The following is a 14,593-nucleotide window of genomic DNA, read 5'->3' as shown; positions in this document are numbered from 1 at the left end:
TGCCTATGGAGGAAATAGTTAGGTAGCACAAACAAGTCTGAAAAATGGAGAACATTTACCATTAATCAGAATGTTCCCAAAAGAAGCCTTGTTTCGTGCTTAAAATGTGAAACCCATTTCTCCAGCATTTTTTGTTTAGTTCTCCAGTCTTGTTGCAAGTTTCCAGAATCAGCCATTGTATCAAAATAAATGTTTGCTTCTTAATAAAAGTCCAACACATCACATGCATAAATACATAGAACAAGACTCTCCCTCATCCCATTGGTTTTCATCCGTAGAAAATGAGTCTTCCACAAATTTCACAGAGAATTTAAGCAGTGGCCTCGTTTTTAGATCTCTTGCCCTAGGACTGCTCAATGCCATTAAGCATTTTAGAGTGCTTAAAACATCATATTATGTGTACTATGCAATGTTTCAAAAGTGTGCCTAGTAAATAGCAATTCTTATCAAAATATACTTTTGAAGGTACTTCATATTAAAAGCAAAAGAACTTCACTTCTCTAGTAGCCTAGAGTCCCCCTGTATTTTTTTCAGGATATGAAATTCCTGCGCCCCAGCTTGTGAGTTGCTGGGGTACAGTAGCAGGCATGAAGCACTTCTCTTAAGTACCACCGCACCCATAGATTGTATAAGGACCAGGAAGTTGCTGAAGCACTTTCTGCCTGTATACCTTTCCAACCAACTCTCACTGCAGCTCCGCCACAGAAGAAAGCTATTTGTTCCTCAGAGGGAAGGGGAGCTGTGGGAGAGAGCACAAAATAAAGGAAGAAGATCAAAGAGCAGTAGTAAAGAGAAGGCAAAGGAGAGGGGGCTGAGGAGGAGGATCTCTGGCACTACAGCATTACATGTAGGGAGGTGGAGCTGGGCAAAGATGGAGGAAGAAGAGCACAAGGAGACCCTGAGATAGATAAGATTAGCTATGGAAGGAGAGAATGAGGAGGGAGATAGAAAGCATTATTTAGTGTTTACTGGAGCATTTGATATTCTCATAGGACTAGCAGGATGGTAGTCCTCAGACATGGGTGACATCAGATGGAGCCCGGCTCGGAAAACTTCTGTCAAAGATTCTAGAACTTTGACACAAAGCATGCCTAGTATGCCACTAATCGCGCAGCCATGCAGGGTCCCCCTTCAGTCTCTTTCTGCGGTGCTGTTGTCTCGCGGTTGTGGAGCTCTGCTGTTTTTTTTTTCAGAGTTCTTGCATTTTGAGGTTTCCATTGCGTCCGCGCCAGGGTCACTTTCTTAGTTCCCCCTAGTCAGTAGGGCTCTGCGGTAAGTTTTGTACCTTCTTTGCGGTTGGTTCCTGGGGTTTTTTGGAGTCTGGCTGCCCTGCACTGACCACTAGCCGGCCCGAAGCATGGCTTCCTCCAGTTTTCATCAGTGCCCGCAGACCATGTCTTTGAGTGATCCGCATGAAGTTTGTGCGATGCCCCCAGGCAAAGAATAAAGTATCGGGGTTGCCAGCTCTACAACCAGATGACTCCTAAAGGTCATCAGGCACCTTTGGATAAAATGGAGAAACATTTTGCCTCCCAAGAAATCTGGGCCGTCAACACCACGGGGTTGGGGGAAGCCCTTGGACACCGAGCCATCGATGTCCACCCCCCACCGGGTCCCCTTCGGGAGAGGGGTGCCGGGGATAGACTGCTGTCAGTATCGTCGCATTCCAGGACGTTGGATTCCTCACCCTTCTCAGCGCCGGGGAAAGACTAGGCCAAACACACCATGGGAGATCGAGGAAGCACAGTCGCCATCGATGCATGGCACTAGTTCCAGGAAGGCACCAGCATCTGCTGTGTTGCCCCCAAAGCAACCCCGTGGCGACGAGACTGCACCCTCAATCAAGCCCAGGAGTCCGAGGCGCTCCTCACTGATGCCCTTGTCTGTGCCAGGCACTGATCTGCCTTGTTTCGAGGGCAATCTGGTGACGCCTACTCCTCCTCCACCCGCCTTACCTACGGCGACCTTCGAGGAGGAGCTGCATCACAGGGTTCAGTTGGCTGTGCTCTGAGCCCTCAGGGGTATCGAAATGCCAGCCCCATTGGTGCCACTAACACAGATGCCGGAGCCTACGCCCTTGATCCTAGCACCGCTGTTGGAGTGCCTTGATATAAGAACATAAGAACATGCCATCTGGGTCAGACCAAGGGTCCATCAAGCCCAGCATCCTGTTCCAACAGTGGCCAATCCAGGCCATAAGAACCTGGCAAGTACCCAAAAACTAAGTCTATTCCATGTTACCGTTGCTAGTAATAGCGGTGGTTATTATCTAAGTCAACTTAATAGCAGGTAATGGACTTCTCCTCCAAGAACTCATCCAATCCCTTTTTAAACACAGCTATACTAACTGCACTAACCACATCTTCTGGCAACAAATTCTAGAGTTTAATTGTGCATTGAGTGAAAAAGAACTTTCTCTGATTAGTTTTAAATGTGCCCCATGCTAACTTCATAGAGTGCCCCCTAGTCTTTCTATTATCCGAAAGAGTAAATAACCGATTCACATGTACCCGTTCTAGACCTCTCATGATTTTAAACACCTCTATCATATCCCCCTCAGCCATCTCTTCTCCAAGCTGAAAAGTCCTAACCTCTTTAGTCTTTCCTCATAGGGGAGCTGTTCCATTCCCTTTATCATTTTGGTCGCCCTTCTCTGTACCTTCTCCATCACAATGATATCTTTTTTGAAATGCGGCGACCAGAATTGTACACAGTATTCAAGGTGCGGTCTCACCATGGAGCAATACAGAGGCATGACATTTTCGTTTTATTCACCATTCCCTTTCTAATAATTCCCAACATTCTGTTTGCTTTTTTGACTGCCGCAGTACACTAAACTGACTATTTCAATGTGTTATCCACTATGATGCCTAGATGTCTTGCTGGGCATCCTCCCTCCACAACCGATGCCCGGAGGCCCCTTGATGCCCTGGTAGCCATCAATGCCTCTCCCCTCTGGGTCGATACCCATTGCCGGTTCTAAGGAAGAAGGCTCAGCGCTTCCAGGGCCATCGGGGCCTCTGGCGCCTCAGCTGCCGCTCCCAACTCCGGTGCCATCGGTGTCCCAGGTCAAAGACTGTGAGCACGGGTCCCCCACTATCCTCGCCAGGGGTTTTTAGTGAGGAGACTGCTCCATATGACTCGTGGGGGGGGGGGGGGGGGGCGCAATAATTCTGAGTCCTCCGAGGATGTCCTCTCGGAACCATCCCCTCCAGAGAGGAGTGGCGCCGATCTCCACCAGAGGACTTAACCTTTGTCGGATTTGTCCGCTCCGCGGCGGAGTCCATTCCCTTCCAAATCTTAACAGAAGAGGACGCCCGACACCAAATGTTGGACACGCCAAAAGAGGTGGTAGCTGCTATTCCCATGCACAAGATCTTCAAGGAGTTGCTTCTTCACATTTGGGAACATTCTGTCTCTGTGTCACCAGTAAACAGGAAGGCTGATGCTGTCTACCTTGTACAGAAATCCCTGGGATTTGAGAGGTATCAGCTCCCCCACCAGTCGGTGGTAGTGGAGTCTGCCCTCAAAAAGGCCAAACGCTCCTGGAACCATGCTTTCGCTCCTCCAGGTCGGGAGCATAAGGAATGGGATGCCCTGGGTAGGAAGGTGTACCAAGTGGCAAAGTTAATAGCTTGTATCACCTCCTATTATCTATATATGGCTCAGCACTCCCGAAACCTATGGAAACAGGTTCAGGAGCTGGCGGAATGTCTATTTCAACAGCAGCAGGAGGCATTCCTGGTGCTGGTCCAGCAGGGCTTCACATATGGTAAGCACGAGGTACGTTCCACTTATGACGTTTTGAGATGTCAGCTCGTCTGGCCGCAGCGGGCATGGCCGGGCTCAGAGTTTCGGATCTCTGCCAGAGGTCCAGGAGAAACTGCAGAACTCCCTTGTACAGGGAATAACCTTTTTGGGGATAACATCCGGGATACCATGGCTCAGCTGAAAGACCATCATGAGATCCTCCAGCATCTTTCGGCTGGTGCCTCGGACACTCCCTCCTCGGCCAGAAAGTCTGCGAGGCAAGGGGCGCATAGGTCATTCTACCGCCAGAGGAAGTACTACCCTCCGGTTTCCTGCGGACATCCTCAGTGGGGGTCCTCTAGAGGCCGCTGTAAGCAGCAGCGAGTCCCTAGACCTCAGCCGAGGCCAGCTATGGGGTTTTGACTGAGAACGAGGGAGCAGGAGCCCAGTCATCACGCCCTTTGCACCGAACCCTCCAGTAGGAGGCCATCTGCGGTTCTTTTTGGATCGCTGGCTAGCGATCACCTTAGGCTGGTGGGTCCTCTCTATCATTCGCCGAGGGTACCGTCTAAACTTTGTGAGTGCACCAGGGCATGCTCCCCAGTACCCCTCTTGGGCTCAGTCTCCCCATCAGGAAATACTGCTGTTCGAGCTCTCCACCCTCATACAGACCAGGGCAGTTGAGCCTGTTCCTCTTCAGCAGGAGACGGGGTTTTACTCCTGCTATTTCCTGATCCCCAAGAGGACTGGGGGACTCCATCCTATCCTCGATCTGAGAGCTTTAAACCATTTCCTCAAACGAGAGAAATTAAAAATGCTCTTCCTCGGCACTCTGCTTCCCCTCTTACAGAGGGGGAGGGGACTGGCTTTGCTCCCTTGATATCAAAGATGCATATGCTCACATAGAAATTCCCGCAGTCATCTGAAATATCTCCGCTTCCTAGTGGGCACCAGGCATTTTCAATACAGGGTCCTGTGTTTGGCCTTGCCTCGGCATCTCGCACGTACGCCGCCTGAGGGTGCAAGTATACCCCTACTTGGACAACTGGCTGATCAAGAGCAATTCTCGAGAGAACGCTTCGGTCTTTCCATTTGACCATTCAGGTGTTGGAAGCTCTCTGGTTTGTCATCAACTATGCAAAGTCCCATCTGAACCTGTCGATGTGCCTGAACTTCATCTGCACTCGCCTGGACATGACGGAGGCCAAAGCATATCTGCCGCATGACTGGGCGCTTACCCTGGCGGCTTTGGCGGGCTCGGTGTGCTGGAGCCAGCGGGTCACCACCTGTTCATGCTTCACCTTCTGGGTCATAGAGCGGCCACGATCCATGTCACACCTTATGCCCGTCTGTGCATACGCAGGGCACAGTGGACCTTGCGGTACCAGTGGCAGCAAGCCTCCCAAGACCTCAATGCACGTATGTGTAATGCCACCGCTCCAGACCTCCTTGTCCTGGTGGGAGGACCTGACTAATTTGGAGCAAGGGATCCTTTTCCAATCTCCCTTCTTCCATGTTGTTTTCACCACCAATGCATCCACACTGAGGTAGGGGTGTCCATGTGGAGAAGCTCTGCACCCACGGCCTGTGGGCGGCTCAGGAAGCTGTGTACTAAATCAACTTCCTAGAGCTCCGGCGATCTAATCCAGACCGGCAATCGGGTGGTGATGTCGTACATCAACAAACAGGGAGGCATGGGGTCATTCCTCCTGTGCCAAGAGGCAGTTCAGATTTGGTCCTGTGCCTGTCTTAGAGTGTATCACTCCAAGCAGTGTACCTGGAGGGGACGGAGAACATAGTGGCGGATTGTCTGTCGAGCTTTTTGACCCCACAAGTGGTCTCTGATCTTCTGTCGCTGAGGCATCCCTGACGTGGGTCTGTTCACTTCTCCCTGCAACAACAAGGTGGAGTCTTTTTGCACCCTTTATGGGGAGGAGGGCTAACCATCCTTGGATGCCTTTGCCTGCTATTGGTGCAAGGGGCTTCTGTATGCGTATCCTCTGCTCCTGTTGGTGATGACGCTCCTGAAGCTCCGGCAGGACGGGGGAACCATTCTCCTCATAGCCCCCTATTGGCCGTAGCAGGTTTGGTTCCCGCTCCTGCAGGACCTCTCTGTCTAGAACCTGATCAGTCTAGGGACCTCCCCAAACTTAGTCACACAAGATCAGAGCAGGCTGCACCATCCCAACTTCAGGTCGCTGTCTCTAACGACCTGGATGTTGAAAGGCCAGTATTGCAGCCCTTGGCATTGACCTAATGATGGATCTCGGGTTCTGGTTGCCTCCAAGAAACCGTCAACTAGGAAGTCATATAGCCTGAAGTGGAAGAGGTTTACTGTCTGGTGTGAGCAGCACAGGGATAGACCTGTTCACCTGCTCCACCCCGAAGCTCTTGGACTACCTGTTGCACCTGTCGGAAGCTAGTTTAAAGACAAACTCACTCAGAGTGCATCTCAGCGCCATTAAGGCTTATCATGAGGTGAATGGTATGCCCGTCTCCGTACAACCCTTGGTGGGACATTGCGTGTGTGTTCTGCCTTATCTAAAGCCCCGTCTGCGTCCTCCACCTGTCTCCTGGGACCTTAATGTTGGCTTGGTTCGCCCCATGAAGAATCCTTTCGAGCCTTTGCGCACATGTAACCTGAAATATTTGACCTGGAAGGTCATATTCTTAGTTGTGGTCACTTCAGCGCGTCGGGTCAGTGACCTTCAAGCATTGGTGACATACCCACCTTATACAAAGTTCTCCCATGATAGGGTGGGTCTCCATACTCACCCTAAGTTCTTGCCTAAGATAGTATTGGACTTCCATCTGAACCAGTCTATTGTCCTACCCACCTTCTTTACCATACCTCATTCGCAAGCAGGTGAACGGGCCTGGATTGTAAGAGGGCCTTAGCATTCTACTTTGAGAGAACGGCAGGGCATAGGCAGGCCATACAACTCTTCATCTCATTTGATGATAACAGAATGGGAGTTGCTGTAACCAAGTACACCCTGTCTGCCTGGCTGGCAGACTGCATCTCTTCTACATGCAAGCGGGCTGCAGCTTGGGGCCGTGTTAAGGCACACTCTGTAAGGGCCAATGAAACTTCAGTGGCCCACTTGAGAGTGGTCCCTGAGACGGAGATCTGCAGAGCTGCAACGTGGATTTCTCTGCAAATGTTCGTCATTCACTTACTGCCTGGACAGAGATGGCCGACAAGATAGTAGTTTCGGCCAGTCTGTCCCCCGTAACCTTTTTCAGGTCTAAACCCAACTCTCCTGCCTAGGGCCCTGTTTTCAGGTTCAGGCTGTTTTCCTCTGTTAGCAACAACACCTAGGTTCTTGTGCCCGTTGGCACCTGTTTGGTGTCTGTTGGTCCTGTCCGTTCGGAAACAGCCTGCAGCTAGGTATTCACCGATGTGTGAGGACTACCATCCTGCTTATCCTAGGAGAAAGCAGAGTTACTTACCTGTAACAGATGTTCTCCTAGGACAGCAGGATGTTAGACCTCATGAAACCCGCCCGCCACCCTGCAGAGTCTGGTTTCATTTTAAGTTATTTTATTTTTGTAATTCTCTGTAACGAGAATGAAGGGGGTCACTGTATGGCCACGCAGATAGTGGTATGCTGGGCATTCTCAGTGTGCCAGTCAAAGTTCTAGAAACTGACAAAAGTTTTCCGTGCCGAGCTTCATCTGATGATGTCACCCATGTGTGAGGACTAATACCCTGCTGTCCTAGAACACCTGTTACAGGTAAGCAACTCTGCTATACCAGAAATTACTCCTTTTGTACTTGTATGTAGATAAATGCCTCCCATAAGTGGCACACAGTAAGGGTATTCCTTACTGTGAAGCTGCCTTTCAGTACTGTAGATTTGACTCAGCATTATTCCTCTCTTTAATTAGTTTCTTTCTGATAATAGGTTGTTGAGAAAGATATGCATTATGCTGTAGTTATACATATTTTTGACCTGTTGTGCAACTCCCATTTCTAAAGTTGCATGGTAGGTCCCAGAACAGTCCTGGCGGCATCCTGGAGTGTTCACTGACTGCCCACCGTGTTTTTCAAGTTGTGACACGTGCCGTTGGATCGCAGGACTGTTCAGAGGCCATTGCTGCATTACTCAGAGCAAGCAGACAGTAGAAGAAGAGGAAGTGGCCTGAAGAGAAAAACAGTAGGAGGGCATCAGAAGAGGAAATTTGAGAAGGGGAAAAGGAGCAAGACAAGAAGAAGAGGTGAGATTTAGAGCTAAACATAACTATTATATATATATATATCTATATATAGCAAATCGCCAAAATAAGTCTACAACCAAGGGTGAACCGACAATAAGTCAAGCAACAGCACATGAAATAGCAATCTTGCCTTTGTAGTTATAGAAAAAAGTGTTTTGGGACAAGAATACAAACAAATGTAAGGTACTCAAAGATATTGCCAAACACTTCCCCTATTTGTCCCAGAAAATTCATATTATAAATTTTTAATTGCACATAAAACCACCTTCATTTTAAATTTCAGAAAGAAAGTTGTTTGAATGCTGAGTCATGTGAAGAAATGTGTTTGAATCTGAATTACTCTTCAAACAGATTATCTCAAAATATGGATCTGTATTGAGTAAACAAAATATAAGCAGGAACCCATTTTTCTCTTTGGAATTTGAAACATGTTTCTGTGTGCAATTTAAAAATCTATAAAATGAAGTTTATGGGACAAATGACTGTAAGGGAAGTGTTTGGGAATATTTTTGAGTACCTTATACTTGCTTATTTTGAGTGTCCTTGGAACATTTTTTTCTCTATAAGCATGAAAGGAAGATTGGTATTTTGGGCAATGTTTCTTGACTTATTACATACTAGTTCAGACATTTTATTTCCTAATCTGTTCTCCTGAAGGTTAGCTATGGTGCTGTCCTAACAGATCAAATTTTTGCATAGCTGATGGCAATATTGCAGCTATGTTAGAGTTTGTTAGTTTATTTCTTATGACGAAGACTGGGGGGATAGTTTTACTGTTTTCAATAATTAGGTTAATGGAGAAAAGAGGTCTCTTAAATCTCAGAATAAAATAATGTTGGTGGAGGTAAATAGAAATATTAGACTCGCCATATGCCTAACCCAAAGCTGATTAAGCACATAAGCTTTCAAGACCACAAACATGTCCCTTCACAGCCTACAAATAATTGTTTTTCCTTAACCAATACAGCTACTAGATTGCTATAAAAGAAAAATACTCATAATTCTGTAAAAGTTGAGCATAAGAAAATGTGCTGGATAGGTAATACCTATGGTCTGGATTGGTTTCTGATATGACAGAAAAGGAATAAACTAAGTAACTTGTTACCTGCTTAAACTTTTTCTTGCGCTCGTTTTCTATAGATATTATATAGAGAGTGCACGAGAGAAAAAATTTAAGCTGGAGAAACTGTAATATATCAGCTGCTGTAACTGATTGAAAATTCCTTAGCATTCAGGTAGGTCAACCCAACGAGTGGGTAAGGCACCTCTGCCAGCAGGTGAAGATGGAGATAAAACTGATGTGATGGCCGTATTGTCCTACCTCGATATCAGCTGGCCAGTATTCTCCATCTCCAGCAGATGGTGGATATGCATTTCCTTTTGGGGGATTGCCTGTGACTAAAAAGAAAGGAGGAGGAATTAAAAGGAGTTAATGGACAGACAAGACATCTATATAGCACCGCTTGCCTCCTGAGGTGATACCATGTGGTCCCTTCCTCAATAGATTGCCCTCAGTCCGGTAGCTTTGATTGGCATGGACTAAAAAAAGATTCAATAGTGGTTGCAGGCCGAGAGAGTCTCAGCAGTGAAGGCTTTAGCCTTCTCCCCCTGTAGCCAGGACCGTTCCTGCTCTCATCCGGGAGGTTTTTTTGCCTTTCTTTAAAACAAAAAAAAACAGCAAAAGCAGGAGAAAGGATCCATTACCTCGGTTTTCAAATGTCCTGCTCACGTCTCTGGGGAGTTCTGTGAACTGAGGTGGTAGTGCAGGCTCAGCTGAGACTAGTAATCTTGACTGGGAAACTTCCCAACCATGCAGGTGCTGTTTTGATCAATTAATCATTATGGCATACATAAAGCAGGCTATCCACACTTTATCAGGAATATTGTGGTAAGGGTTTGTGCCATTTTTTAAACCCTGTTAGCTGCTTTTATAACAGCAAAGACACATGTTTTGCTTAGTTATGTGAGGTGTACTAAGCATATCGCACCATTCTCCGTTGACAAGCAGGCACGAATCAGTCATAACGTGTGGGTGACATCATGGGACAGCACAGACACAGACCCAGCTCTCAGCGTACTAAAGGTTTTACTGAGCTTACATGGGAGTTCCCACACGTGCATGTAGCCTTGTGAGCTCCTCTGTTTTAGTTACTGCACAGATGTTATTTCCAGACTCTAAGATTTTGCTAGGGTCATTGCTTGGCCTGATTTTTGCCTCACTTGCATATCTCTTGTTTTTGCCAATGCCTCAGCAGCCCCTCAACAGAATGTTTAGTTCTATCAAAAAAAAAAAAAAAGGAAAAGCCCCATATCCAAGAAAACTCAGGTCAGCAGTTTTAAGGCCTACATCTGTGAGTGCCAGATGTCTAACACAGATAAACATTGTTTGCTATCGCTGCATGGGCCTGGATCATGATACCTCGACCGTTACAGTTGTGTTAGGATGTCTCCCAATGTGCAACAATATTGTACCAAGAAAAGAGAAGCCCCATAGAAGAGTCCATTGGATAAGGGCCTGAAGCCACAATGTGAGGTGGAGCAGCAGAGCCACCATTCCTCTCAGAGTGAGATGTCTATTCATAGCATAAGAAGTTGAGGCGGGATTCTTCTTCCCTACAAATCAGGGAAGGCTCTCCACCTCGTGATGCCAGTTCCTGACTCGGCACAGGTCAGAGGTTAAGCATGACGCAGAAGATTAAAGGCATTGTAAAGCCCCTCAGGGGCTGTTTTCCTTGGCATTGAAGGAGCCTGGGGTTCCTCAAGTGTGGAGCCATCTTAGACCTTGAGAGAGGAGGTTGCCTCCTTAGCATAGGTGCCATCATTCATGGCATGGAAGATCCCCATGGTGCCAAGTCATTTGTTCTACCCGGATCCAGTGCCATCCATCTCTTCAGCTTTGGGGCACCTATTATGGTTATTGTAATATATATGATGATTTATGTTAGGCTATATATTAGTATTTTAATATATGTTGTTATTTATAGTTAGAATAGCACTAGTATTTGTATTTTTTCTATAATTTTATGATTTTTTTTAATATATAAAACACTTTGAAAATGATTTTATGGATAATGAAGAACAGATAAACTAAACTCCTAAGTCTGCTTCCTTGTCAGAGTGTTTTGGTGCATAAGTATGCTGCGGCACAGAAGGAAGTTTCACTGGCACTGCCAGTCAGCTTTAGCACTAGCCAACAAAAGGTGTTGACACAACTGGTGGGGACCACTTCCGAGCTGGCCACTTCTAAAGCTACCAGTGCAGCCCTGAGATCCTGCTCAGTGCTATAAACATCATCAACTTTTAGTGAGGATAAACCAGTCTGGGCTTCTGAAAAGGATGACTGTCCTCCAATTCCAGCTCAAAGGATCCCTCCAGCCTCTGGGAGCCCAGTTGCAAGAGCTGGTGAAGAATTTCTTTTCTGCCATGAATCCTCAAAACTAGAGAGGGTGGTTGGAACCTCTCCTGTGCAAGATGGAAAAAAATTTTCTACATAGTGGGGCTCCTCACTCCCCCACCCCCCAGAAGAAGTTCATACATGGATTACACAAGGAAGAGAGAGACTCAGTTCATTCTGAGATCCTGCCAGATATTTCTTCCTCAGACCAACAGAGGTCCTTTCCTCTGACACAATCAACATAGTTGAGTCATGGCTCAGCATACCCCAGTGGATCAGGGGAGAAGGATTCCTTGTGGATTTCTTCATATCCCCTACCAGATTTGCCTCAGGATACCTTTCCTCCAGAAGATCTCTGCTACTCATGTTTCTTGGATGTATGTCAATAACAGGAAGGAGCAAGACCAAAGAATAATGTCTTTGGACAACTTCAGATTCTTCAGCCTCCAGCAGCCCTTGCACCTATTCTTGTACATAGGCTCCTCAAAAACATGAAGATGAAGATATGGCAAACCCTGACTTCATCTTCTGGTTGCCTGAAACTTGATCCTGAGTATAGGAGTTAGGCCATCCCAAGCTTTGGAGTAGTCTAGCTGCTGCACCTCTCTAATAGTGGAGTCTGCATTGAAGCATGCAAAGCGCACTCTGTGATTACTCTCACACACCACCTAGGAAGGATCCAAAGGGGGTGCGTTTGGAGAAATGGTCTTCTAAGGATCAATGCTGAGTCCTTGGATTGCAGCTCATCAGATATGCATGGTGCAGTATATGTACGAATGCATGCAAAAACTGAAGCCTTTGACAGACTTATCAGACACAGGATAGGCAGACTTCTATCAAGTGAAGGAAAATGTGGAGTAATGTAAGAAACATCTGATCTACATATGAAGCATTTTGACACCACAGACATGACTTTGTCCTTTTCCATAGGATCTTAAAGGCTTGTGTGGTTGTGAGTGAGTGGCTTTCATAAAGATGTGCATGACCATCTTGCAGATGTGCCCTGTAAGGATAAATTGTTTGGCAATAAGGTACAGGAGATGGTGGGTCTGATTTAAGGAGCATCAGCCTACCCTGCAGTCAACTTCTGCAACAATAGGGGCAAGCCTGCCAGCAGTTCTTGTCCTACAAACATCCCTTCTTCCAGAGATGTCCTTTTCAATGTCATTGAGCTCCTTCCAGTGTTCATAAGTAGCAGCTACCCACTACAGAATGGCATCAACCGAAGATCCAGCAGCAGATGCAGGAAAAGCCTAGGACCTCCTCTGGTGGTTTATTGCAAAACTGGGAGACTGGGCATGGAAATGAAATGTAATGTGGACAAGCATAAAGTGATGCATTTAGGGAAGAGTAACCCAAATTATAACTACATATAATGCAAGGTTCCACATTAGGAATCACCACTCAGGAAAAGGATGTAGATATTATCGTTGAAAATACATTGAAATCTTCTGCTCAGTGTACAGCAGCAGCCAAGAAAGCAAATAGAATGCTAGAAATTATTAGGAAAGGAATGGAGAATAAAACAGGGAATATCATAATGCCTCTGTATCACTCCATGGCACGACTTCATCTTGAGTATTTTGTGCAGTTCTGGTCACCACATCTCAAGAAAGATATAGTAGAATTAGAAAAGGTACAGAGAAGAGGCGACCAAGATGATAAAGGGGATGGAGCAATTCCCCTGTGAAGAAAGGCTAAAGAGAATTAAGACTCTTCAGCTTGGAGAAGAGACGGCTGAGGGGAGATATGATAGAGGTCTATAAAATGAGTGGAATGGAACAAGTAAACTTTAATCAGTTGTTTACTCTTTTGAAAACTACAAAGACCAGGGGACACAATGAAGTTACTAGGTAATACATTTAAAACTAATAAGAGGAAATATTTTTTTACTCAATGATAATTAAGCTCTGGAATTCTTTTACCAGAGGATGTGGTAAAAGCTATTAGTGTAGCTGTATTTAAAAAAAAAAAAAAAAAGTTTGGACAAGTTCCTGAAGGAAAAGTCCATTAACCATTATTAAGGTAGAGTTTCAGAAATTCACTGCCTGTTCTTGGATAAATAACTTGGAATCTATCTACCCTTTGGGATCTTGCCAGGTACTTGTGACCTGGCTTGGCCACTGTTAAACAAGATACTGGGCTTGATAGTCTGACCCAGTACGGCAAGTCTTATGTTCTTATGTTCTTCATCCTGCAGTTGACAAAGACCCTTCACCTTGTCCTGTAAGTCCTAAAACTTGAGATCTTCAGACTTGCTCCTTATCTGGAGCAGCAGCAAAGTTACGCGGATAGAGAAGCAGACTCTAACCATAGTCTCTGGTTTTAAAATCCGGAGTTCTGCATGTAACTGGCCCTGCTTCAGAACGCCCATTCCATGCCCCTTTTCCGCCCTTTGATGCACACATGGGTTTATATGCACATACTTTGGCTTTTTAAAATCCGCATTGCTCACACGCAGACCACATAGGCATGCATATGGGCATTTTTGCATGAGTAATGCTTTTAAAATCGACCTATAAAGAATATCTAAAATGAGGAAACAGCAAGTAAAATAATCTGTTTGAGCATTAAAGTCTAGATGATTGGAGAACATCCAGCTCTTAATAGCACTGAGAGAGTTTATTAACCTAGTTAATGCATCAGTTACAATTTCTCGACTGGAATATAGAATTGGATGTCAACATTAAGTCTATAACCTATCCCCAAATTGGCAAGTACTCAACATATTGGGAAAATGTAAATATTAGAGGGTTGCTGACAATGCCAAATCCTAGGGATAAAATGTCCTTAAACCAAAAAGGGAGGATGTTGATTTCTCTAGAGTAACTCACTGAAAACTATCCTGGAGAAAGGAGGAAGGCCAAGACAAAACTACAGATGATATACCCAAATTACACAGCCTACTTAACAAAAATGAATGATTTTAGGGTGTCAGATACAGAGAAAATGTAAAGTAGCACGAAAAAAATATCGCCTTCTAGCAGATCCCTATCTAAATAAATCACAACTAGCTAGAAGGTAAAGTCTGTTATAACCAGGGCAGAAACCAAATTTAAAATCAAGAATATCATGAGCATTAATAAAAATTGAAGTTGACTTAAAATGACATTCTCTGTTTTTGATAAAACAGAGAGCCAAAATACGGCGATAATTCCCAAAATCACTGGAGTCTAGACTAGACTAGACTTTTAAATCAGATGGAGAGAAGCCACTTTAAGGTGGCCT

The 14,593-nt window shown here is 45.7% G+C and overlaps 1 protein-coding gene across 9 annotated transcripts in view; it reads left to right on the top strand.

Moving 5' to 3' along the window:
* CDC14B (cell division cycle 14B) overlaps nt 1-14,593 on the top strand; it is a 283,418-nt gene that overhangs the window by 251,181 nt on the left and 17,644 nt on the right. For 2 of the 9 annotated variants that reach the window (XM_029617856.1, XM_029617877.1), the window contains exon 14: nt 7,832-7,945. The exons of 4 other annotated variants lie outside the window; for them this stretch is intronic. Coding sequence is in view for 2 of the 5 variants with exons in the window: in XM_029617836.1 (XP_029473696.1) it covers nt 7,832-7,971 (140 nt within the window). In the remaining 3 variants the exon portion in view is untranslated. Of the gene's footprint in view, nt 1-7,732; nt 7,972-14,593 lie in introns of those variants that run through there. 3 more of the 9 variants (XR_003858911.1, XM_029617836.1, XM_029617868.1) reach the window with 3 other exon arrangements.

The sequence above is a fragment of the Rhinatrema bivittatum genome, chromosome 1 (genome assembly GCF_901001135.1).
Source record: "Rhinatrema bivittatum chromosome 1, aRhiBiv1.1, whole genome shotgun sequence".
NCBI lineage: Eukaryota > Metazoa > Chordata > Amphibia > Gymnophiona > Rhinatrematidae > Rhinatrema > Rhinatrema bivittatum.
This window is presented reverse-complemented; position numbering and strand designations above follow the sequence as displayed.